Here is a 24218-nt window from a genome sequence, read left to right as displayed (position 1 = left end):
CGTGAGCAAGCACGGTGCCCTGTGGAATGACGGCCGGCCGTGACCCCGCGTTCAAAACCATGACGAATGGGTCCCTGTCCGCCCGTACCAACGTCTGAGCCACCGCCAAGTCCAGACCCCCAACAGCCCTGTTCGACGGACCCAACAGCACGCCCTGCCCCGCCGTCTCCCCCCCCAATGGCTTCCGTAACCGGAGGGGTACCAGCATCTGCGATCCCGGGGGTACGTGCACCGTATGGGTCGCCAGCGCTTGGACCGTCGCACAAGCCGTGCGCAGTTTTGTAGGGTTTGACAAAAATGCAATACGGTGACCCGATGGGAGCTCGATACAACCCTGATCAACGAGAATTTTAATCGGAATTTTAGCCAAAAAGTCGGTGCCCAACAGACATGGAACCGCCAGGGAGGAAGAGACCAAAACAGGTCCCGCCAATTTAATATCCCCTATACAAATGCTCGCCCGAATCTGGCCGACAATGCCCAAGGAGCCCCCATTCGCCGCATAACATGGCACGTCTACCAGGAGCAGGGGCCGACATTGGATGGGGAGAATGTTGTAAATAAGATCAGAAATGATAGTTGCCGACGCACCCGTGTCAACCAGCACCCTGATCTCAATTTCGTCTATAAATCCCGTAACCACAGACGACCCGGCCGACGCAGCCACCATCCTGTGGCCCAACTCGGACCATTTGATCGCTCCCGGCCCCTGTACGAACCCCCCTCGCCGAACTGAATCCCCGGCCCCCATGCGTATTTCCTCCGCCGCGAAGCGGCGACCCACGTGTGACGTGTATGTGGACCGAGCAGATGCGCAGACGACTGTCCACTTCCGTTTCAGGACCTCGTGTGCCTGGATGCTCGTAGCAACCAGCAACGAACAAATGTCCACCTCGTCCGCCGTGTTGATGGGGACCCCCAGGTCCTGGGCTAACGCCAGCAGCTGTTCCATCACCATGGCGTCCTGCCCCTCCTCGTCCATGCGGGGAAAGGCGGCGTCCGCGAGAGCAAGCAGCGCTGTGCGGTAGGCGAGTGTAGTTTCCGTGTGCCCCTTCCGTCGCCTGTAGAATTGGTGGCGGCAGGCCGAGGGTGGTCCATACACCTTGGCCATGAGGCCCAGCGCGGCTTTGAGTGTGGAGCGGCCCGAATTCGGGGTGGACCTGAAGGCCGCGAGCGCGTTGTCGTCCAGCATCGCTGGTAGCGCACGTAGCGCCGTAGCGTCGGACCACCCCGACATTTCTTGATGGGCGAGGAATCTCCGCTGGAAGGCTCCCCAGTCACCCCCCTCAGCTTTGAAGGCCGTCAACGCAGGAAGTCGCTGTTGAAACACCTGGTCGTCTTCCGATAGATTATTTTCCCGCGCTGCGCCGTCAGTATGGGAAATGGCGGCCCCGTCCATGGGTGGTTCATGGCGACTTTTGGCACGCGCCGATGACGTGATGGTGGTCGTGATTCCCGCCAATTGACGGGCGCTCCGTAAAAATGGCGCCATTTCCAAAGTGCGAGGTGCGAAGCGCATTTTGGTGGGAATCTCCTGCGCGTTCCTTCTCGACGCTCGCCGTCGTCCTTCCTCCTCCAGATGCGGTGATTTCCGCCAAAATTGACGCCGCGGCGAGTAGCAGCTCCGCCAGGCGAGAGTGCGCATCCTGGAGTCCGGTGTCGGACCCCAGCGGAGCGTCGGGCGTCCCCGAAAGGTTCTGTGGCGTCGGCATCTCCTCTTCCTCTCCTCCCGAAGCTCGCTGTCCCGATTCGTCGTGGTCGTCCTCCCGGTCTCGCTCGTGAGTCCGATTAGTCTTCCTGGTATCCATATCTTGAAGACAGTTTCACTTCTGACGCCAGTTGTAATATCTCAATAATGGCAGGAGACGAGTTGACGGGGCAGCACTTATTTATTAACACTGGTTGCACAGTAACAGGCACAGCCGAGATAACGTCTACGCTACGCGTGCCTAACTCGGCCACGCACTCAGTCTCTCCGGCGACTCTCTCCCCACGGGGAGCTATCGGACCCGCCTTGCCAGGGCACGGGTCTCGACCACTGGGTTACACAGCCCGGCCCTTACAAGGACGTCGGGCCGTGAATCCCAAGGCCTCGCCTCTGAGCCTCACAGAGTCCCGGCCCTTACAAGGGCAGCGGGGCTAGGGGTCTCAGGGCCCTATCTCTTCCTCCGTGTTCTGTCTTCACTGGTTAATGACTCCCCGAGTGCTCCCGCACATCACCTTACATAGCCCTCCGCTCCAGGGGGCAGGGCCTATGCGGACCGCGATGTGGACACCCGCCTGCGGACCGTGATGTAGCCACCCACCACGCGCTGTCTCACGATCCTCCCCGCCAGCACGTACCACCACTACACATGCACACCCACAAACACGTGACTCTACACATTCATAGAAAGATAGGAAGACAGGTGCAGAGTAGAGGGCCACATGGAGAGATAAGGAGAGAACAGACTCGAGAGAGAGGTACCATGTGTGAGACACCAGGACAGAAAGGGATAGAGGTATGGTTACTACACTACGAGAATACAGTATTTCACTATGTAACACAATTTTTGTTACACGCTTTTATTTAACTCACTCCGTCTGTTGTCGTATCCTCAAAAAATCTTGTAACTCAATTTTTTACCCACTTTCCAATGTGCTATCGACTGAAAACTTGAAATACCCATGTCATACTGATGACCAGACTATATTCTATCATAAAAAAAATCTAAAACATATATTTTTTTACATTTTACGTGCTTTTTTTTAACATACTCTTTCTGTTGTCGTATCCTTAAATCTTGTAACTCAATTTCAACCATCTTCCCAATGTCGTATCGACTGCAAACTTGGTATAGGTATGTCATACTGATGACAATACTATATTCTATAATTATAAATGTAAAACAAATATTTGTAAACATATTCTTAGGTGTTTTCGGTAAAGTCACGTAGGTAAAACATTAAAATTAATAAAAGTTAAAACAAATAAAAAAAAATCACGACGTTTCGGAGGCAACACAAGCCTCCGTCTTCAGGTGGAACCGTCACAGCCACGACAGCTGTATCAAGTAAATGAGAGATTGCAGGAGCTACCACTCCGTTTATATAATGGTTGGAGAGGGGGGAAGGGGCAAGTGCAGCACACTTTTTATTCATATGGTAAGGTGAGGCTTAAGAGGGTGAGCCTTTGTTATGGAGAGGTACGGTTTGTGACTCAACCTGGCCTACCCAACAATAGAGTGAAAAGGAGAAACATGGTAAACCTGTAATAGTTGTCTGTCAAATAAGATTGGTCAAATAAGTGTAGTTAAATCTTTTTTGCATGGTTAATCACATCTTTCCAATGATTACTCAGTTTGTAACCATCATCACGGTTGAAATGATGTCTCTGTTTGTATATTTGTATGGCTTCGTGTACAAACCTTTGATGGTAGCCAGGAGGTTTGCAGAGAACCTTGGTCTTAAAAAAGACAATTTCATGAGAACCCACCGAGTTGTAGCAATGATCGGCAACGGCCGAAGAATCAGTTCTGCCGTGTTTCAGATCTGACTTGTGCTCGCGGACACGATCAGAAACATGACGTTTCGTTTCTCCAATGTAGCAATCACCACAAATGCAACTCAATTTGTAGACTCCAGGATACTGTAAGTCAGGAACGACATCCTTCACAGATGGAATCAGATCACGGATTTTATGCATTGTACTGAATCGGACTTGGATCTTATGTTTGTTTAGAATTTTGGAGATCTTTTTGGTCACACCTGCTATGTATGGTAACGTGATAGTTTTGGTCGGAGTTTCATGTGGCTGTTTCTGTGTGGTGGGAGAAACAGCTTGGCGGATAGTGCGGTCAGAGTATCCGTTCATCCTGAGGGCCCGATGTACATGTCTTAATTCACCAGCCAGGTGGTGTTGGTCAGAAATGCCATGGGCTCTGTGGTATAGCGTTTTGATGAGATAATTCTTTTGAGATGGGTGGTGGTGGGAATCCGGTTTCAAGTAGGAATCTGTGTGGGTGGCTTTCCTGTAGACAGAATGTCCCAAGGATCCGTCAGGCCTCCTCTCAAGCAGAATATCCAATAATGGTAGTTTACTGTCTTTCTCCACTTCCATGGTGAATCTGATGGATGGGTGTCTAGAATTGATGTGGTCCAAGAAGTGGTTCAATGCTGGGAGGCCATGTGGCCAGATGACGAAAGTGTCATCCACATGGAAGTGGAGAAAGACGGTAAACTACCATTCTTGGATATTCTGTTTGAGAGGAGGCCTGACGGATCCTTGGGACATTCTGTCTACAGGAAAGCCACCCACACAGATTCCTACTTGAAACCGGATTCCCACCACCACCCATCTCAAAAGAATTCTCTCATCAAAACGCTATACCACAGAGCCCATGGCATTTCTGACCAACACCACCTGGCCGGTGAATTAAGACATGTACATCGGGCGCTCAGGATGAACGTATACTCTGACCGCACTATCCGCTAAGCTGTTTCTCCCACCACACAGAAACAGCCACATGAAACTCCGACCAAAACCATCACGTTACCATACATAGCAGGCGTGACCAAAAAGATCTCCAAAATTCTAAACAAACATAAGATCCAAGTCCGATTCAGTACAGTGCATAAAATCCGTGATCTGATTCCATCTGTGAAGGATGTCGTTCCTGACTTACAGTATCCTGGAGTCTACAAATTGAGTTGCATTTGTGGTGATTGCTACATTGGAGAAACTAAACGTCATGTTTCTGATCGTGTCCGCGAGCACAAGTCAGATCTGAAACACGGCAGAACTGATTCTTCGGCCGTTACCGATCATTGCTACAACTCGGTGGGCTCACATGAAATTGTCTTTTCTGAGACCAAGGTTCTCTGCAAACCTCCTGGCTACCATTAAAGGTTTGTACACGAAGCCATACAAATATACAAACACAGACATAATTTCAACCGTGATGATGGTTACAAACTGAGTAATCATTGAAAAGATGTGATTAACCATGCAAAAAAGATTGAACTACACTTATTTGACCAATCTTATTTGACAGACAACTATTACAGGTTTACCATGTTTCTCCTTTTCACTCTATTGTTAGGTAGGCCAGGTTGAGTCACAAACCGTACCTCTCCATAACAAAGGCTCACCCTCTTAAGCCTCACCTTACCATATGAATAAAAAGTGTGCTGCACTTGCCCCTTCCCCCCTCTCCAACCATTATATAAACGGAGCGGTAGCTCCTGCAATCTCTCATTTACTTGATACAGCTGTCGTGGCTGTGACGGTTCCACCTGAAGACGGAGGCTTGTGTTGCCTCCGAAACGTCGTGATTTTTATTTTATTTTTATTAATTTGAATGTTTTACCTACGTGACTTTACCGAAAAAACCTAACAGTATGAATCCTTGCTGTCACGAAAGCTTCAAATCTAGAATTATTTTTAAACAATCATTTTTACGGGTCTAGTTGTCCACGCTCAACTCACGTTGGCTGTAAATCACCACGGTCCCTTACGTTACGGCAAGCTTCGGGGAGCCACGCCGAGGGGCGGGAGGGGACAATGGAGGATGGGTGCACGGGGGGGAGGGGCAGCTCGGAGTTGGCCGGGGGGAATGCTCCCTTACGCTGTGGCAAGCTGCGGGCCCACTTCCTGGAGTTGTGGAGTTCTTCCATTACTCGTACGGTACATTTAATTAAAGCGTGTTTTTTTGAAAAGCTATTTATTTTTATTTTTTTCCTGGATAGTAAGTGTTATTTCCTAATGGCTTATGCCTAAAAAGTATAGAAAATGGCTTTTATTCCCCACAAACTTTGCTTTTGTGACCAGGACAGTGATATTTAGAAATGTACCTATTTCAATGAGAAAACGGGCATATTTGTGTATTTTCGTTCACATAAAGTTAGAAAAAAAACATATGAATAAAAATGCACCTTTATTTATACTAAAGTATTAAAAAAAAACTTCAAAAGATTTAGAAGTGAGTAGTTTTTCGAGATTTACAATTATACTGTAAATAACTTTCACGAATCAACCCCCAAATGTAGTCTCCCATCATTTTTCTCGTTATACTGTCCTTGGTATATCCTGGTGGAAGCGCTCGCCTTGCTCCAAGTACGCTCCCATGTTGTCCTTGAATTTATCAAGAGCATCAAGGATATGGACTTTGAGGGACATTCTACAGCCCATTGTGCTGTAGTTCTTCACCAGTCTCAACCAGCTCCACATAGTTTTCGACCTTGTGATTGTCCAGGAAGCCACGAACCACTGTGACAAAGCTGTTCCAAGCTGTTTTCTCCTTACTAGTGAGATTTTTGGGGAATTCATTGCATTCCAGGATCTTCTTTATCTGTGGTCCGACGAAGACACGGGCTTTGACCTTTGCCTCAAACAGCTTAGGGAAGAAGTATTGAAGGCACTTGAAGGCTGCCGACTTCTTATCTACAGCTCTGACTAATTTTTCATGAGGCCCAATTTGATGTGCAGTGGTGGCATCAGTACCTTCCGGGGCTCCACCAGTGGCTCCCACTTGACGTTGTTCCTCCCCACAGAGAACTCGGTCTGCTGTGGCCAGTGCCACTTGTGGTAGTGCTCCTTGGTGTACCTGCTGTCCCAAAGGCAAAGATAGCAGGAAAACTTGGTAAAACCGCCTTGGAGACCTATCAGGAATGCCACCATTTTGAAGTCTCCGATGACCTCCCAGCCATACTCATCATACTTCAAGGTGTCAAGCAAGGTCTTGATGCTGTTGTAATCCTCTTTGAGGTGCACCGAGTGAGCCAGGGGAAGAGATGGGTACTTGTTACCATTATGGAGCAGCACAGCTTTGTGGCTCCAAGAATGAGCTGTCAATGAAGAGGCGTAACTCATTCTGGTTACAGGCGATTCCGATTGCCTCGAATAGACTGGTCACATTGTGGCAGAAGCAGAGCCCATCTTGACGGGTGAAGAAGCTGTAAAAAGGTTGGCGACGCTTCCTCTGATCTGCGACTTGCACACTTTCATCCAACAAGTTCCACTGCTTGATTCTAGATGTCAAAAGCTCGGCATTGGACTTGGTGAGACCAAGATCTCTGATGAAGTCGTTGAGGTCTTTTTGGTTGGGGTAGTGCGGGTTTCTCTCCTCAGCTCCACCTCTGAAATTGTCATCTGGATCTACGTCTTCCTCGCTATCTGACTTGCTCCTCTCTTCTAAAGACGGCTGCTCTCTCCCCTCAGGAGTGGGTTTCCTGAGAGCTCATGGCAGTTTGGCATGAAGGTCCAGATATGTGATCGCAGGTGCATTCTTGCCAGTCCGACCATGCAGAAGTAGCAGTTGTTTGAGTGGTCAGTGGGTTCCCGCCAAATTCTTTGGATAGCGAACTTCATGGCTCTCTTTTCCCCTCTGTACCATCCTACAAAAATATTTGTTTTTCACCCATGACTAATGTGTAAGAGATTCTCACAACATTTTTCATATATCATATATTTTTTCAATAACATTGAAAATTGTATAACATTAAATTCCGAGCAACAATTGTCCATCTTACCTTCCAGAGTTTTTTTGCATTGCCCGCAGGTGAAATAAAGTGCCCAGGGTTTGTCTTGATCCCCGACAGGCATGCCAATATATGCCTTGTAGGCCTCACGCATCTTAGTAGATGCTTCCACAGAGTACTTTTTCACTCTTGTCTTGATAAATTGGCCGCAAACATAGCAAAATGCGTCTGCCAGATGCTTGTAGCCTCTTGATGCCATCTCAGAAAAATGCAGATATGTATCGACTTAGGCAGCTGGAACTAAACTGAACTGGTGAGTTTAAGGTCCCTGTATTTATACTATTTATATTACTGGAAAGTTCTAGAATGTTATAGAAGTTGCTCCAAGTTTACTCAGCAATGAATATACCTGGAATATTTTGGAAAATAGGTACATTTCAAAATATCAAAATTCTGGTCACAAAAGCAAAGTTTGTGGGGAATAATATCCATTTTCTGTATATTTGAAGCATAAGCAATTAGGAAATGATACGTACTACCCAGGAACATTTTTTTATACATTTGTTACACGATGTTTTCAATGCCTCGTGACCCCATGATTGGTTCTCATGGCCCCAAATGGGGGTCACAAACCTCAGACTGATGAGCACTGGCACATCTGGTCAGCATGTGTGCTCGTGCTGCTTCTTTACAGACGCTTGTGCTTTTTCTACAGCCTGCAAAATAGACACCATACACGTGCTTGCAAGACAGTGTGCACGCTCTATCAGTTTAAACAAATCCACGAGTCTTAAGCATTTGCATTGAATTTTCATGAGTTCAGACTGCAGTTTTCAGGATTCAATGGAAATAACTAACATCCACCATTAAGATTTTGTGAAATGTATTTACGCCAAGAAACATCAAACATTTGTGTGCATATCCACAATTTAATGTTTAACCACCTTATCTTGTTTTACGTGTTATCAACCTCTCCCAAAATATACATGTTTTAATCAATGGTAGAGAGTTTGGCATTGTGGTTACAATCATACATGTCTAAGTTTGCATTTTCATCACGCTGGTCGTTGCGGGTTCGGTGAAGGAGTGGGAGAACCCAGGGCCAGTTCAGATATCACTCACCATCGATGTTTAGCTGTGGCTGGAATCAAACTCAGGTCACTCGGTTCATAATGCAGTCACTGCACGAACGACTGTTCCACTACACCTCCCAGCTGCAGCCTCCACCTACCCCCCCTTATAAATACATATACACATTATACATACACATATACCCATACATACACATGTACCAATACACACACGTATACCATTGCTAATATGTACACCTCTCTGCTGTACCAATCTACTCAGACGAATATGTGCGACTCTCCGCTGTAATAATAAGTTGCCCCCTCCTCATACCATGGGGATGTGGAATTACCAGAAAGACCCAAAGAATATGAATTCCTGCAGTCACGAAAGATTTAAGTCAAGATTTACCAGAAATGGTTTAGGTTTGCGAATAATGGAGATAAGTGTTGCTGTATTGCTCCCTTGAGTCAGGAAGCATAATTCTGTATTTTATTTTTTCAGCAGTCATTCCTTACGGCCCGTTTAACCATTTCCCACATCATATATTTCTTAATTAACACTTCTGGGAAAGCTTTTTATTTTAACTGGATTGAGCTCGTTTTCTGCCCATGTCTGATTTGATATTTTACTTAATGTCTGAACCCGTTGGAGGCAAGGAGCAGTGATACAATCAGAGCTAAAATCACATTCTTCTCGACTCAAACCCCCATCTGCTGCTGATAATCGAAACATGTGTTTTTGATTACCGTCATGTTCATGCTTAATGTCAGCTCTGCAATAACATCATATGATAGGGGAACTGCCCTAGAACTACGCATTGTGTATATGTTAGCGAGCTGTTAGCAGGCTATGAGAACACATTATTATATAATGCTGTGGGCATGAAACAATTTTCAGTTGTAGTGTTTCACGTATCCCTACCATAGCATAGAAATTGAACAATAAAGCAGGGTTGTGAAGACGGTTTAGTGAAAAACAATGCACTATTATGAAGTGTGATGAGTAGTACTTTTAATTATAGCAACAGCCAATGCAATGTTTTAATTCAGTTTTATGAAACACCCATGTGTTATGGGATGGTGATATAAATTGGAAATTCGTTTATTTTTTTTTAGTACATGGTGGGATAGGTCTGTCATCAACTAGAGCCAGCATTGGGGCACAACTAAACTTCTGTAAGGCTAATTGCCCCTGAGATGAACTGGCCCTGCACATCAACAGCAGCTGTCTCAAGCCACATCGAAATGGAAGGCTATCTATCACTTATATGCATGTGTATGGACGTAAGTAGCATCCCTTTGGGGTGTACGTGGGAAGCACCCACGATTTATATGAGTGAGCACACGTACCTCTGCATGGAGTCGACAGAGACGTTGCGGGAAGTGGGCTCTGCTTGGCGGGGCCCCATCGCTGGAGTAGAGAGGGGATGTGCCGGCTCAGGGGAGTTTAGGGGACCTGGATGTGAGGGCCCGGGGACATGTGACGCTGGCTCCTGTTCCTCTCGAGAGACCGAGCAGGAGGTGTGGCCCGGGGCGAGGCTCGGGGGAAGGGAAGAGGAACGGGGGCGGAGCGGAGGGCTCAGTTCAGCGTGGGAAGCGATCGGTGGGGAGGCGCGGGGAGCCGGGAGATCGGCTATAGGGGCTGAGGAATCGGGGGACCTCTTCCAAGGGGTCTCGTAAAGATTCCCCTTCCCAAGTGTTGCGTTCTAGTGTTGTGTTAAGCCCTGTGTTATCCCTAGGCTAGCTGTTACAATAAAGTGTGGTGCCTCTAGATTTCTGCGTGTGCCTCGTCTGACACACTACATCTGGTGCCAGAAGGGAAACTACTGGTTAAACTAGGAAGAAGATACGAGATGACAGCAACCTACCAGGACTTCCTCCGAGGAAGAAGATGAAGAGAGAGTGATCCCACAGACGGCCCTGGGAGAAGCAGCCCTTGGTGTGGACCAAGAGGGTTTAGGGCCTGCGACCTCACCATACCACCTACAATGGGAAGAGACAGACGAGCGCGGGGTCAACGGCTGGCTGACCTGCTCTCCGCGGTAGCAGTGCTCATGGCGGAGTTGGAGCTGGGGGAGTTGGCGGATCGAGCCAGAGGACCGGAGCCGAGGGCCGCAGAGTCCGCCATTGCTACGTGCCACACGCAAGAAGCGCGGGAAACTCAGCTCTCGCAGGCGGCCACCATTTTGTCCATCGCGTGGGAGGGAGTTGACGCCATTTCAGGCGCCGTGCCAAAACCTCTCACGGAGGGGCCTGGTCTAAAGAAACGTCTCCCCTTGGTTAAATCATTTTCTGCTGCTGGGGGCGACTGGGTGGCTTTCAGCCGCCGCTTCACAGTGACTTGTGCTTTGGTGGGATGGACGGACAGGGAGGTGTTGCAGGCTCTTCCTACGGCCCTAGACGAAGCTGCCTTGGGTGCGTTTTTCTCCATCTCAGCGGAATATCGGGCGACGCTGCAACAGGCTCTTATGCAGATGGCGGGAATTTTTGATCTGCCTTCCAGCATGTGCCATAGGTATGCTATGAGGCAATGGGAGGAGGCGGAGACGCCTCTGGTCTTTCGGAGCTCGCTCATTTCGCTGGCCCAGGCCGTGTATCCGAAGATGGACAAGAACGGCTTGGGCGCCCTGGTTTTAGATGGCATGCTTGGCCTGGCCCTTGATCTCAACATCGTGCTGCCAGCCTCCTCCGACGACGAATTGACATCGTTAAAGGTCACGAGATTCCTCCAGTCCTACCTTAACCTCAAGCGCCACTCGCCTGTGGCGGTGTGTGCAGCCCCCGCCGAGGAAGGGACAGCCGCTGACGGAGTCGAGTCATCCCAGGCCTTTGCCTCACTCGACGCCAGTTGGTGGAGGAGGAACGAGAGGGGATCGAGGGACAACCGGGATGGGCGGACGAAGGCCTACTCTGGGACAAGATCGTCCCCCGCTGTATGCTTAAAATGCGGCCATCTGGGCCACATCGCCAAGGGGTGCCGGACTGAACGCGGACAGGCCTCCGGGACGTCATCTGCCTCCAGACGACCGTCATCCATCCCATGGGGCCCTCAGGCGAGTCGGGCTACACCGCACACCCGGCCCTCACACTCACCTCACCCATCCGCTTCGCGCGTTGCGGGGGATCCGCAGGGGGGGGCTGTCCGGTCAGGTCACGGGGCGTGAAACGTTAGGTCGGGGGACGGATGGGTGGTCACGTCGACCTGGTCAATGATTGGCGTTAAGCCAACGTATTGTGGCCGCGGCTGCGGCATCCTTGGCTGTCATAGGCACCATGCAGGGCATGGAGGTGCGGATGTTAATTGATGCGGGAGCATTCGTCACCATCATATCTGAAATTATTTTTGAATGCTTGCTGCCTAAATTGGCTATCCTCCGTCCGGTCAAGGTACCGTGTTGCGCGGCCAACGGCGGATCGCTGAGCATTATAGGGCAAATGGCAGCGACCGTGACCATTGGTGACATTCAATTATCCGGCACGGTACTGGTTTCAAAATAGCTGGCTGTGCCTTGCCTCTTAGGTACGGATTTTCTGGGGAGAATGCCCATTAAAATCCTTGTTGACCAAGGGTGTCTTGAGTTGCCGTTGGGCCGCAAAATGCCCTTTTTGGCCTCCCCGACTCGGCTAGTGAAGGCTAATGCTGTTATTCGGGCCCTTGAGCGGGAGACGGTCTCGATCCCTCCTGGGGCGCAAATGCCTGTGCCCTTGCGCCTTAGGAGGCAACTTGATCGAAACGTCACTTAGAGCGGTGTTCTTTTAACAACGGCCAACAAGGTCAGTCGTAGCCTTATGTTAGTGGGGGCTCAAACGATCGTCAGGGGCGACCAGCAACCCTTTATTCAAATTTTAAACACGCGTCTGGGACCCATAATCACACAAGAGGGCACGGTTCTGGCTCATGCTTCGCCAGTGGATGAACAGCCCGTGGAAGTGAACTCCGCGAGATTAGTCGCAGCTGCGGAGCAGAGAGAGAGCGGCGATGATGCCTGGGTCAAGACTCTGTGTGCCGAGAGCCCTGATTTGTCCAAGGATCAGAGGTCTGCGTTACGTGCCCTTCTTCTTGAATTCTCGGACATCTTCAGTAAGTTTAAATATGATATTGGCCGCACGTCCTTGGTACACCATCATATTGAGACGGGCGATGCGGCCCCATCTGGGGCTTTAATATTGGTCGGCTGGGACGGCTGAGTTTCACAAAGGGGGGGTGATGTAGGGACGTAAGTAGCGTCCCTACGGGTGTACGCGGGAAGCACCCACGATTTATATGAGTGAGCGCACGTACCTCTGCACGGAGTCGACGGAGACGTTGCGGGAAGCGGGCCCTGCTTGGCGGGGCCCCGTCGCTGGAGGAGAGAGGGGATATGCCGGCTCAGGGGAGTTAAGGGGACCCGGATGTGAGGGCCCGGGGAAATGTGACGCTGGCTCCTGTTCCTCTTGAGAGATCGAGCAGGAGGCGTGGCCGGGGGTGGCCCGGGGCATGGCTCGGGGGAGGGAAGAGGAACGGGGGTGGAGCGGAGGACTCAGTCCAGCTTGGGAAGCGATCGGTGCGGCGGCGTGGGAAGCCGGGAGATCGGCTATAGGGACCGAGGAATAGGGGGACCTCTTCCATAGGGGTCTAGTATAGATGTCCCTTCCCAAGTGTTGCATTCTAGTGTTGTGTTAAGCGTTGTGTTATCCCTAGGCTCGCTGTTATAATAAAGTGTGGTGCCTCCAGATTTCTGCGTGTGCCTCGTCCGACACACTACACATGCGACAGGCTGGGTAGGCTCTGCACCACTAAATATCCCGAATTTGAAAGGGTTGCCCAATAGCTTACTCTTGGGTAACTGTTTACCTGCCAATTTGAAATGTAATTCTCATTAGGCCCCATGGTGTTAAGGACCGTATCAAACCTTGTATCCACCCTATCTCTCTGGCTTCACAGATTATGTGTTATTATGAGTATTTATGGTAGCTGACTGGACGTGCATTTGCGTGTACACCGTACAAATCGTATTACATGGTCTTACTATGTTGCTCTTCATGACAAGTCCATCATCTAGAATTAGTGCACGGCAAAATGTCAATTACAGTGCACAAAGGCACCAACACAATGGGCAAGGGCTTCAGTAAGCCACGTAAAAGACTCGTGTCGTTAACTTGTGTTGTAACATCTCAAATGTACATTGTGAGGCCCAGAGATTCGTAATTGGCCATTTATTATCTTGACATAAACGGGTAAAATATAAATGCGCTTATTGTATTAAACATGTTTCTTTATTTCATAGAATATTACAATCCTGTGTACCGCATGAATATTGTTAAACTACCCTGAATCCCATCCCTCTAAAATGTTATGCCTCAGCATAGCTATTTCACTAATAAAATACGTGTTAGTTTGTATAGATACAATACAACATGAAAATATTGAAAATTGGGTATCAATGGAATAAAAAACATATTTTACTCCTTGCTGTATGTCGAAGGGTTCACACACATCACAACCAATTTACTTTACAGATGCAGTTACACGTGCATAATAATATGCATGAGAATAGAGAAATGGTTGCTATGTGACACTCTTTGCCTAGCCCCTGCCGAAGACACCGTGTGCTGAAACAGTGGATACCTGAAGGACTCTACAATGACCCGGTTAAGATGACCCTGTTAACGTGATCTACCCACTTCTGTAAAGTTGTCTCGGACATTTTAAATTACACCAACCGTGTGGGACCAGGTGTGCACAAACGTAACTCACGTTCACTAACGAATGCACACGAACTCAACAAAAACAAAAATCACGATAATGGAGGCACATTATAAGTGACTTTATTATTTATGCAGGGAGATGGAATAAATTCAAATGTTGTATAAATATTGCACGGATGTGTGCATCGGTACATGCCCGATTCACAAATACAAAAAGAGGCATCATCACACCGATGTACTTTGATGCTATTATCTGGCTCAATCACCTCAATGTAAAGCTATAGCTGTTGCCCTGCAGTCCACATCAACATTGGCCGTACGAAAAAGTACATGGAAGGCATGCCGTATTGCGTGTGTGGTATACACATACTGTATTAGTAACACGGTTATGAATGCTTCGTGTTTAGTACTGCCACTTAAATCTAAAGCTTCCTCCATATGTAAATATACACTAGCAATCCCAATAATAACTGAATCAGATGCTAAACATTTAACTCGGGTAAACATTTTACGTGATGCCAAAGTAGCTGTTAATCTTTGAAACAGAAGAGGATTAAGTAAATTCTAAAATGTGATAATTTGTGAACTATTTCATTATAAACTTCGAATTAGCATTAAAAAAAACTTAAGACAAAATGGATTTATAGGCACAGGACATGTCTACGGCAGATTACATAATTTCTTTTTAAACTAATCTGTGTCAGAAATGAAAATAACACCGTGGTCACTACGCAACACTGTGGATTTGGGAGGCATCATCTGGTCCAACCCATGTGAGACTAGGCTCTAAGGAAAGCTGTCTCAGGTGTGGACCAATCAACTTCAAGGACAGTGAAGATTATCAGAGTTATGTTTTTTGTTTGTATTATGACTGCAGGTATTGCGGTCTATGCAAACATGACTCCTTGTAAAAAGGTGTCAGTTTTGTTGCCAAATAGAAGGGTAAAAAACCAATTATCAAACGAGAACATTTTACAAAACAAGATAATGTATAAAGTTCACCTGCAGGGGACCCTATTTCTGCTATGCACATGTCACTTTTATCATCTGCACAGCGATTTTACTTAGTTTTTTTTTTATAAATGTTTAAATATATTAAAAATATATTGTTGCTGCTGTTTGCAATGTTGTTAATTTGCACAAGCTGAGAGAGAGCGACATGGGAACAAAAAACATCACTGCCATGTACCTCATGTATGCATGGGTATGTGATCAAGAAAGCTGACTTGACTTGACTTCAATAAGCTACAGTTTAATGCAGCAGTGTTGGACTCATTGCCTCCCTTAAGGTATATTGACAGACCCAAATGATCAAGTTTGTATATACAGGAAAACCGTTCGGCTCTGCAAGGTTTACCTAATTTGTTGTTTTCCAGAACACGGGGATGATATTTTGGCTCGACACGGTTTGACGCCACGAAGATTCTAATCTCCGCGTCGAAAGGTAGTGCCGTGAGAGTACTGCATCCGTTGAAAGGTGTGAACAAATCGACTGTGAGAACGATTTATTTACCATGAATGTTTGCATGTGTGTATGTTTTTCGTACGGTAATGTAACACACTCAATGAGCACAACAGTGTAATGCAAACGTGCACATTGCAGCATGCATCTAGCCATCCACTCGTGGAGAACGTTAGACGGGAAAACAAAGAGTGTACACACGTACAAGCAATGGAGAGTGACTCAGCATATTTTAGAACAATAATGACAGAACTCAGAATAGTAAAACAAAGATGAAGGGGGTGATAATTTCGGGCCCAGGAACACAATCCTATTTTTCCCATAAGGCCTATTATTTGTCTAACGCATTTTTGCCCAACACGGAATTTTCCAGGAACGTAACCCTCACGTCCATTGAGGTCTGCCTGTACACTAGCAGAGATGAAGGAAATATTTCTCTAACGGTGTTTTATGACTTCACAAGGTGGCTGCAATGATCAGAGTATGCTTCCAGGCAAGTCCGTGATAAATGATTTTAAAACAAACGACGCAAAGGGTTTAAAATTGTAGATTTAATCACAAGATGTGCGATGCGAATGCTATTGAATTGAAATAACATTCATAAACAAACAAACAAAAACTCCCTGTGTGTGCAGTGTAATGTGTTGGATTAATGTCCATCAATGTTTATCTTTTCAGCTTCAGACCTATTAACACTCTAAACATCATATCTACAGAAGGCACAATGTCAGAAATGAATTCAGCTTCAAGAAAATGGGTATTTCTTACCCTACTATTTGTTTCAATTAGTATTATTCTGGCATCAGTTTTGATTCACCAGCATGTAAATGCAAACTTTCCCAAGAAGTGCCCAAATAAATTTGTTCTAAATGGCATTAAACCCGATTACAAGGCAATAGAAATATTTTCCGACCTAACGCCAACAGAATTGACCACTGTCAAGGACTTTCTGGTGAGCCATAATGACCTCAATATTGTTGCTTCAGAAGCCACCGTGAACAGCAACTACATTTACATGATAGAGCTCTACAACCCAGACAAAAAGGAAGCTTTGCATTACTTGGACCATGGAGGAGCCAAGCCTGCTCGAGTTGCTAAGGCAGTGGTTTTCCGCGGAGCTGACGTTCAGCCATCGATTGCAGAATATCTGATAGGCCCGCTTCCGAATCCCACCTGGTACCGGCCACACAGTCCATCAACGAGGAAACACGTTATTAATTTTAGCTCTCGGCCAACGACAATCCCGGAATACACGGCTCTGTACACATATTTTTTACCAAAAGCTTTAGAAAAAGTGAACCATATTTTGGAGGAGAGTTATGGCTATACGTATCATAACTGTACAAAAAAATGCCTAACCGTTGGGGAAGTGGCACCAAAAGGATTGAAGTCAGGAGAAAGGCGGTCCTGGGTAATGCTTCTCCGACAATTGGAAGGGTTTTACCTGCACCCAGTAGGCTTTCACGTTTTGATAAATCATGAAAGCTCAAACATCGCAAAATGGGCAGTGGAGAAGGTTTACTACCATGGCCAGTATTTTGTAAGCATCGAAGAGCTAATCACAAAATATGACAAAGGTTCTATTACTAAGATAAAGCTGAGTGACAGCAGTCGAGAATCATCGGGATATAATCGTCGCGGAGCCTTCAGAGCAGACACGTCTCAGACGGGACCGCGGCAGTTCGAGCCCGAGGGCCACCGGTACCGGGTTGATGGGAACTTTGTGCAGTATATGCCCTGGACGTTCGCTTTCAGAATCTCTTACATGGGGCTTCAGATATTTGACATCAAGTACAACGGTGAGAGAATTGTCTATGAGATGGGCCTCCAAGATGTCGTCTCATACTATACTGGCAACGATCCGATAGGAAGCTTATTCAGAGCCATGGACTCAGGTTGGCACTTTGGTGCCGACAATTTTGAGCTTGTGAAGGGGATCGACTGCCCGCACACTGCCACGTACCTGGACACATATCACTTTGTGAACTCAGAGAAGCCGCTGAAATACCCGAACTCCATCTGCATTTTCGAGCACAACACAGGAGTGCCATTGCGTCGACACTTGGAGGACGAAGACCGAAGAGGCTACTCGTTCTATGGTGGCTTGGTCAACTATGTACTCGTGATTAGGAGTGTCAACACAGTATACAACTACGATTACGTCGTGGACTATATTTTCTACCAGAATGGAGTAATTGAAGCAAAGATTCACCCCACTGGGTACCTTGTGGCGACGTATTTCCTTGGGGATGGACTCAAGTATGGCAACAAAATATTTGACCACGTCCTTGGCAATGTGCACACGCACATGATAAACTACAAACTGGACATGGATATAGTGGGTGAGTTTATTTTCATCAATATTATCCATGCATGTATCATTTTACAAAACTGCTCGCATAGCTTTAATCCATGATTGTGTTCATATGTTGAAAGTGATTAAAGGGCATTTACGTTAGAACAGCATTGTATTGTCACTTGTTTTTCTGAACAATTCTATTTTCTGTAGAGTACCATTAAAATGAGCGGACGTATAATATAGATAGAGTAAATCTTATCCGCAACCCTCTTATCCGCAAATCCTATTATCGGCAACCCAACATTAAATTCACACAAACTACTTTTGTACATCGGTCAACTCTTTAATTTATCTGAACATTTGTACTGAAAATAGGATCTACCCATTATAGATTGCGATGAGAACTAATTGCATTATATTCCTGTATTTTTCTTTTTATGAGTGGATAAGAGGAACGTGGAAGTGGTTGCTGGCAGATGCTAAACACATCCTAATATCTACGATGTCCTATGGATGAGAGAATAACGATGATGATGTAAATGCCAACAATGATTATTATCATGTTCTAGATGATGATGGACAGTAGGGCATTAAACAAAGCAGTTCAAAAGCAAAGTTTGCCAGCAGTTCATGATGTTGCCCATGCACCGTTATCCAAAGTGTTTAAAGGCAGTGAAATGTGTAGGTATTCGAGGAATGTCTGCAGTTGAGGAAGTAATGTGTATACTACAGGGGTTGTGATAAGGGGGTCAATTAATATGTTAACAGGGCAAATGTCAGTATTTATGTAATAATAGGATTTTCCCCTTTTTTCTGGCAACAAAACTGAAACCTTTTTACAAGGATTCATGTCTGCATTAACCACAATACTTGCAGTCAAAATGCAAACAAAAAAACACTATGATAATATATGCATTGTGCTTGAAACTGATTGGTCCACACCAAGGGACGGCTTTCTTTTGAGCCTCGACCCAATTGGTGCTCGACCAAAGGACCCCAAAAGGCATACAGCTCAAAGACGATGTACTATCAGTACCAAAATATTATTATTATTATTATATTTTGGTAATGGCAAAAGAGGTCTAATGATGAAGTATTTATGTATTTCACAAAATTTCAGTATTTATGGATTTCACAAACCGCTTTGGGTAAGTAGTGAGCTTAATTTAATTGTTGCAAGAAAGGTGCTTAAAGCAAAAGTAATGGCTTTTTTACGGTACAAGTCATAGAGATGGACTTCAACTAATTGCAAAACAAGTGATAGCATTAGCCATGGTGATCTCTCGCTCTCTCTCTTGATGTAGTTCGATCTTGTTTCCCCCCAAATGTTTCTAAATTTGCTTTCATATCATGAGATGCAGAATCCATTATACAATTCTGCAGACGCAGTGGACCCGGTGTGTTAGAGAGTTGCTAAGTAAGAGATTTAGTTTTACAGGCCTTCTCCAAAAAATATATTTCCAGGGCTCTTGTTACCCTTTACACAGTATGGGTCGCATTTTCTCATAATCCTGCTATGCCTTTGTCGCCTCAAAGTTAAACTGATCGTTTAAATTCTCAGAACTAGAAACCAACTAGATTTCAACTCAGGATCTCAACAGTGTTGATTCAGTACTCAGTTCTCTGAGCCACCTCAAATTTTATTCCATCCTGAATGCATAAAAAAATACTTTACCTTTTACACTTACACCTGGTTTCCTCACAATATGTATTGGTCTCCTGTACAAAACAAATATATTAAGTGGTGTATATTGAACAATAGCACCATGGGTATACATTAACTTAACTTCAGAGTACACGGTAACGCCTCTTCAAACTTAAATAAGTAATATTGAAAAACACTTTTTAATGAAATGTACTAGTAATGGCAGAACTCCACGACTCCAGGAAGTGGTCCCGAAGCTTGCCATAGCGTAAGGGACCGTAGCCAATTACAGCCAACGTCAGTTGACCATGGACAATTAGACCCAAGTCGAAACATAACATGTAAAATATGTGTAAAAATATATATATATTTTTTTATGATACAATATAGTATTGTCATCAGTATGACATAAGTATACCAAGTTTGCAGTCGATACCGCATTGGGAAGTGGTTTAAAATTGAGTTCCAAGATTTGAGGGTACAATGACAACAACAATGACAACAACAGAGTGAGTTAAAAGAAAGCGTGTAAAAAAACATCACCATCACACGTCAATGCGTACTCAGTACACTGCGTACACAGTACACTGCGTATATAAACAATGACCTGCTGCTTACCGTTTGCCCCACAGGCACAAGCAACAGCTTTAAGACTGTGAGCCTGCAGCTTGAGAACACGACCGTCGTTTGGAGCCCAGAGCATGCCAAGGTCATGCCCAGCGTGAAGCACGACCTCAAGGAGACAGAGTCGGAGGCAGCCTTCAAGTTCGACGTCAGACTTCCATACCTAGTGTTCTTTAACGAGAACGCCTTAAACAAGTGGGGCACACAGCGTGGTTATCGCGTGCAGGTCACGAGCCACGGAAACCCCCTGTTGCCAGAGGATTACGAAGAGGAGAAAAGCGTTGCGTGGAGCAGGTATAGATATTTTTTTTTAAGCAAAGCACAGTTGAATCATCGTGGTCATCATCCGTGATCAATCAACCGCCGAGGTGAAGGTTTTTTCCAAGTCAGTGATGTGATTGAACACTATCTTGTTCCTGCACATAAGCTGATTTCGTCACTCAATTTCTGCAGTGAATGTACTATTACAGTCTGGTATAACGTAAGAATAGGTTTTCCCCCTTTTTCATAGTATAACGTGTAAAGAAAAAAAACTCATTTTATATACATCCTTATCTGCAACCGAAATTATCTGTAAATCAATCAACAACTCTCATCCTATTATCTGCAGAACAACCATTATTATTACTACCCATGATTCTGTAGATACAGTGAAAAGAAAGACTCTAAGGTTACCAGAATCTTCCGAGAATCCATGACAATCTTGAATAAGGAGGGTCATGAGCAGTCTAGGGAACAGATGCAGCCCACAAAAATAGAGCGTATTTTTTTCACGATGCCACCTAGAGAGGAAATAGGGGCAACCCAGCTTTGCTTTCGCATGAGATTCGCGAATGAGATCAAAGTTAGGCGCGAAAGAAGATGACCGGAAATATCATAACGTGCAGATCATAGAGACGTCTTTATAACAGCTAAATTATAATCGCAAAACCATCCAGTGGGAGGAAGACACAACGCATATTGATCGTAGATCATAGAGTTGTCTTTATAATAGCAACATAATATCAAAGTCGTCCAGCGGGATGACACAATGCATATTGATCGAAGATAATTGATTCTTACACGTATGATTTTATGCATGTAGCTTGAGAGTATTTACGACCCATTTTTATACAGAAGGAATATATGGGCTCATCACTTCAGCTATACAAGGCATGTAACGATTTATGAATGTTGTGATTATAATCAATTCTTAGCCTCCCAATACAAGTGTAATGCGAGCGTATGTGGGGTTTCACCGCCCCAGCCCCTAAGCCAATCGGGCGCCACGAAGCATCGGGGGCAGGGTCTAAGGGCGGAGCTGGGAGGCGTTAAGGGAGGGGTATTATCTGGAAGGTTCTTAAGGGGTGTGGTGAAGGGCGGAGTCTGGGTGACGTGGAAAGGGGATATAAGGGGGAGCCAAAAGGGGCTCGTGGTCAGTTGGTGGGATCTGGAAGCTGGGCCACGTCGGGACTCTCCGCGAGCCATCGGCCACGTGGAGACAGCTCCCAGCGCGCCGTCTGCCAGCGGTGCGCGGGAGCTGGGGAAGCGTGAGAGCGGCGCGGGAGCGGGACGTCAGTTCTACGGCGTGCCGCGGAGTGACCGGGAGAGCGGAACGCGAGCTGTCTATAACGAATAAATAAAGAGATGGGGACACAGTCCCTTGTCGTCGACGCGTTTTATTACACATGCATCAGATGTGTTTAAGAATATGTTTAACACTCATATTGTATGTCATCAGCAAATCAGCAGTCTGGTTAATCTTATCACCATTTAAATGTATGTCTTTGTTTTTCTGATGAAATAAGCTCATGTACTGGAGCTACAGTAGCTGGATTATCCCATCGCAGGAACAGAGAGTGGGTAGATGATGGCTGATGATCATGGTGGTTGGCGTGTCAGGTATGTCCGTATGTGCTGAGACTACTGACATTCCTTCAATGTTGCTCCTGTAATCACCATTGTTTGCATACCTCTCATTTCTGCCAAAGGTATCAAGTAGCGGTGACAAAACGGAAGGAGACAGAGCTCCACAGTGGAAGTATCTACAATCAACATGACCCTTGGGCTCCTGCCGTTTACTTTCAGGACTTCATAAATGACAATGAGAACATTGTCAATCAGGTTGCTTGCATTAGATTTAGATTCTTACTTAAATTACCTTCAAAAGCACATCTCATTTTCATTGGCAGCGTGTACCCATCCACACTTTACACCACCACACGTGACCCATTTATACGGCTGGGTTGACAGATTCGGGGTTTTAAGAAAGGTGAAACATGACCACAAAATGTCACGTAAAACTGAAATATAGCAATGCAATGGAGACTTGTGCAATCAGCACGGATTGGCTTTGTACAGCGCGAAAGAAGTTCAAGTCTATAGAGTTGTGCTAACGCCATTGCCTGTGGCCGTGCCGCTGGGCAGGACCTGGTGGCCTGGGTGACGGTGGGCTTCGTGCACATCCCCCACTCGGAGGACGTCCCCAACACAGCCACCGCCTGCAACGGTGCGGGCTTCTTCTTCCGACCGTTCAACTTCTACGACGAGGACCCATCAGTGGCCTCGCGGGACGTCGTGATCCTGCGGCCAGGGCCCCCCGGCTCGGGAGAGACGCGCGTGTCCTGGTGGACGGAGCAGAGCCCTACTGAGCCCTGCGTCTGCTTGCCCGACATTCAGCCGCTCACCTACAACGGGACGCGCGGTCCCGTGTAAAAAGCGCACAGCAACTCTGCAGTGATTCGCATATAGTGTTTATGACAAAAAAACTGTTCATTAGCAAAAATGAATCTGTAGTGTCGATGAAGGAGCAGCTTATCGTGAAATAAAAACGAGGTTTCTTCATGCTCAAATAAAGCTAAATGTTTCTGGGCAGCCATCATATCCTTTGGCAACCCTAGAGCCAGATGTGGAAATTTCACTTTTCTCCACAGTGGTAATAATTTTATATATGCAGGTGGATTGATGCCATGAAAAATACCCTGCATAAGCTCCGATTTGTTTGTCAATGTGTCATTTGTGCTGGCCGGAATTATAGCCTCCAGATGTTCTCAGCACTGGGAGTCTTTACAAAGATTGGACGACGGTATGAATCCTGCGGCCATGCAAACAAAGTATGTGGTGAAGTGCAAAACCACACTGTGAAACTGGGGATGTTTAACCTCTTTGACGACAGACATTCTTAACAGTGGACAATTGTGTGTGGCATAAACTAAAAACGGCTTAGTTTCTCACTCGATATTTTCCGGAATGCTCCTAGTCTGGTTTGGAGTACGGATTATTCACGTATATAGTACAAGATACACATATATTCCAAAAATGTAACCCTATAGTTACAATACATATAGAATATGAGATGCATGGACTCGCAATTGTTTTGGACAAAATTAGGCAAAATGTTTGTAGTGTGGCAAAGTAATACCCGGAACAGTGTTTTGGACTATTCCAACTGATATTAAGCACTAATAAAAAGCACATGTTGAAAATGAATCACATATAAATACTGTGATGGTGCTTTGGTAACATTTCTCGACTGACAATTCGGACGGCTGTGAGCTCAATAGCAGTCAGGAGCTAACTCATCCTATGTTAGCTGTTCTAACAGTATCGTGGCCAAATACATTTCATTCACAGCAATATCGAATCATTATTTGTTTCATCTATTCCGTTTCTTGTTTCGTGTGATTTAATGATAATATTCCAAGGACGGCGTCTTTGATGCTCTATTTTGTTGTGCTCATTTCTTGGTCTTGTGGTGCCACAGCGACGGGGCCGCTCTGCCGAGCCAGGGAGCCGCCCGGCTTCCCCCACCGCACTGCCCCCCATCACCCCCCCCCACATAAGCACACACCCGCACGCATTCCCCCCCCCCCCCCCATAGAGCTGGAAGGGAAGGTCACCTGATCGACCGGTTTTTATCCGAGAAACCCTTATCGGGAATAACTCTCACGGTTTCCGGCGATCAGGGAATTGGATGACCTCCCCCGTGCT

At 46.2% G+C, this 24218-nt stretch overlaps 1 protein-coding gene across 10 annotated transcripts in view; it reads left to right on the top strand.

The window, feature by feature from the left end:
- Nucleotides 1-23951, top strand: part of LOC144729146 (diamine oxidase [copper-containing]-like) — a 38204-nt gene extending 14253 nt beyond the window's left edge. For 3 of the 10 annotated variants that reach the window (XM_078609114.1, XM_078609123.1, XM_078609159.1), the window contains 5 exons: nucleotides 15596-15696; nucleotides 16360-18023; nucleotides 20258-20543; nucleotides 22220-22352; nucleotides 22656-23951. In XM_078609114.1, the coding sequence (XP_078465240.1) occupies nucleotides 16406-18023; nucleotides 20258-20543; nucleotides 22220-22352; nucleotides 22656-22943 (2325 nt within the window). In that variant the 5' untranslated portion in view covers nucleotides 15596-15696; nucleotides 16360-16405 and the 3' untranslated portion in view covers nucleotides 22944-23951. Of the gene's footprint in view, nucleotides 1-5596; nucleotides 5661-13043; nucleotides 14248-15595; nucleotides 15697-16359; nucleotides 18024-20257; nucleotides 20544-22219; nucleotides 22353-22655 lie in introns of those variants that run through there. The other 7 variants (XM_078609189.1, XM_078609179.1, XM_078609140.1 and 4 more) reach the window with 6 other exon arrangements.
- The last annotated feature ends 267 nt before the right edge of the window (nucleotides 23952-24218 follow it).

Source organism: Lampetra planeri, chromosome 2, assembly GCF_965212315.1.
Source record: "Lampetra planeri chromosome 2, kcLamPlan1.2.h2, whole genome shotgun sequence".
NCBI classification, from domain to species: Eukaryota; Metazoa; Chordata; class Hyperoartia; order Petromyzontiformes; family Petromyzontidae; genus Lampetra; species Lampetra planeri.
The sequence above is the reverse complement of the archived record's forward strand: the minus strand, read 5'-3'. Positions and strand labels throughout refer to the sequence as shown.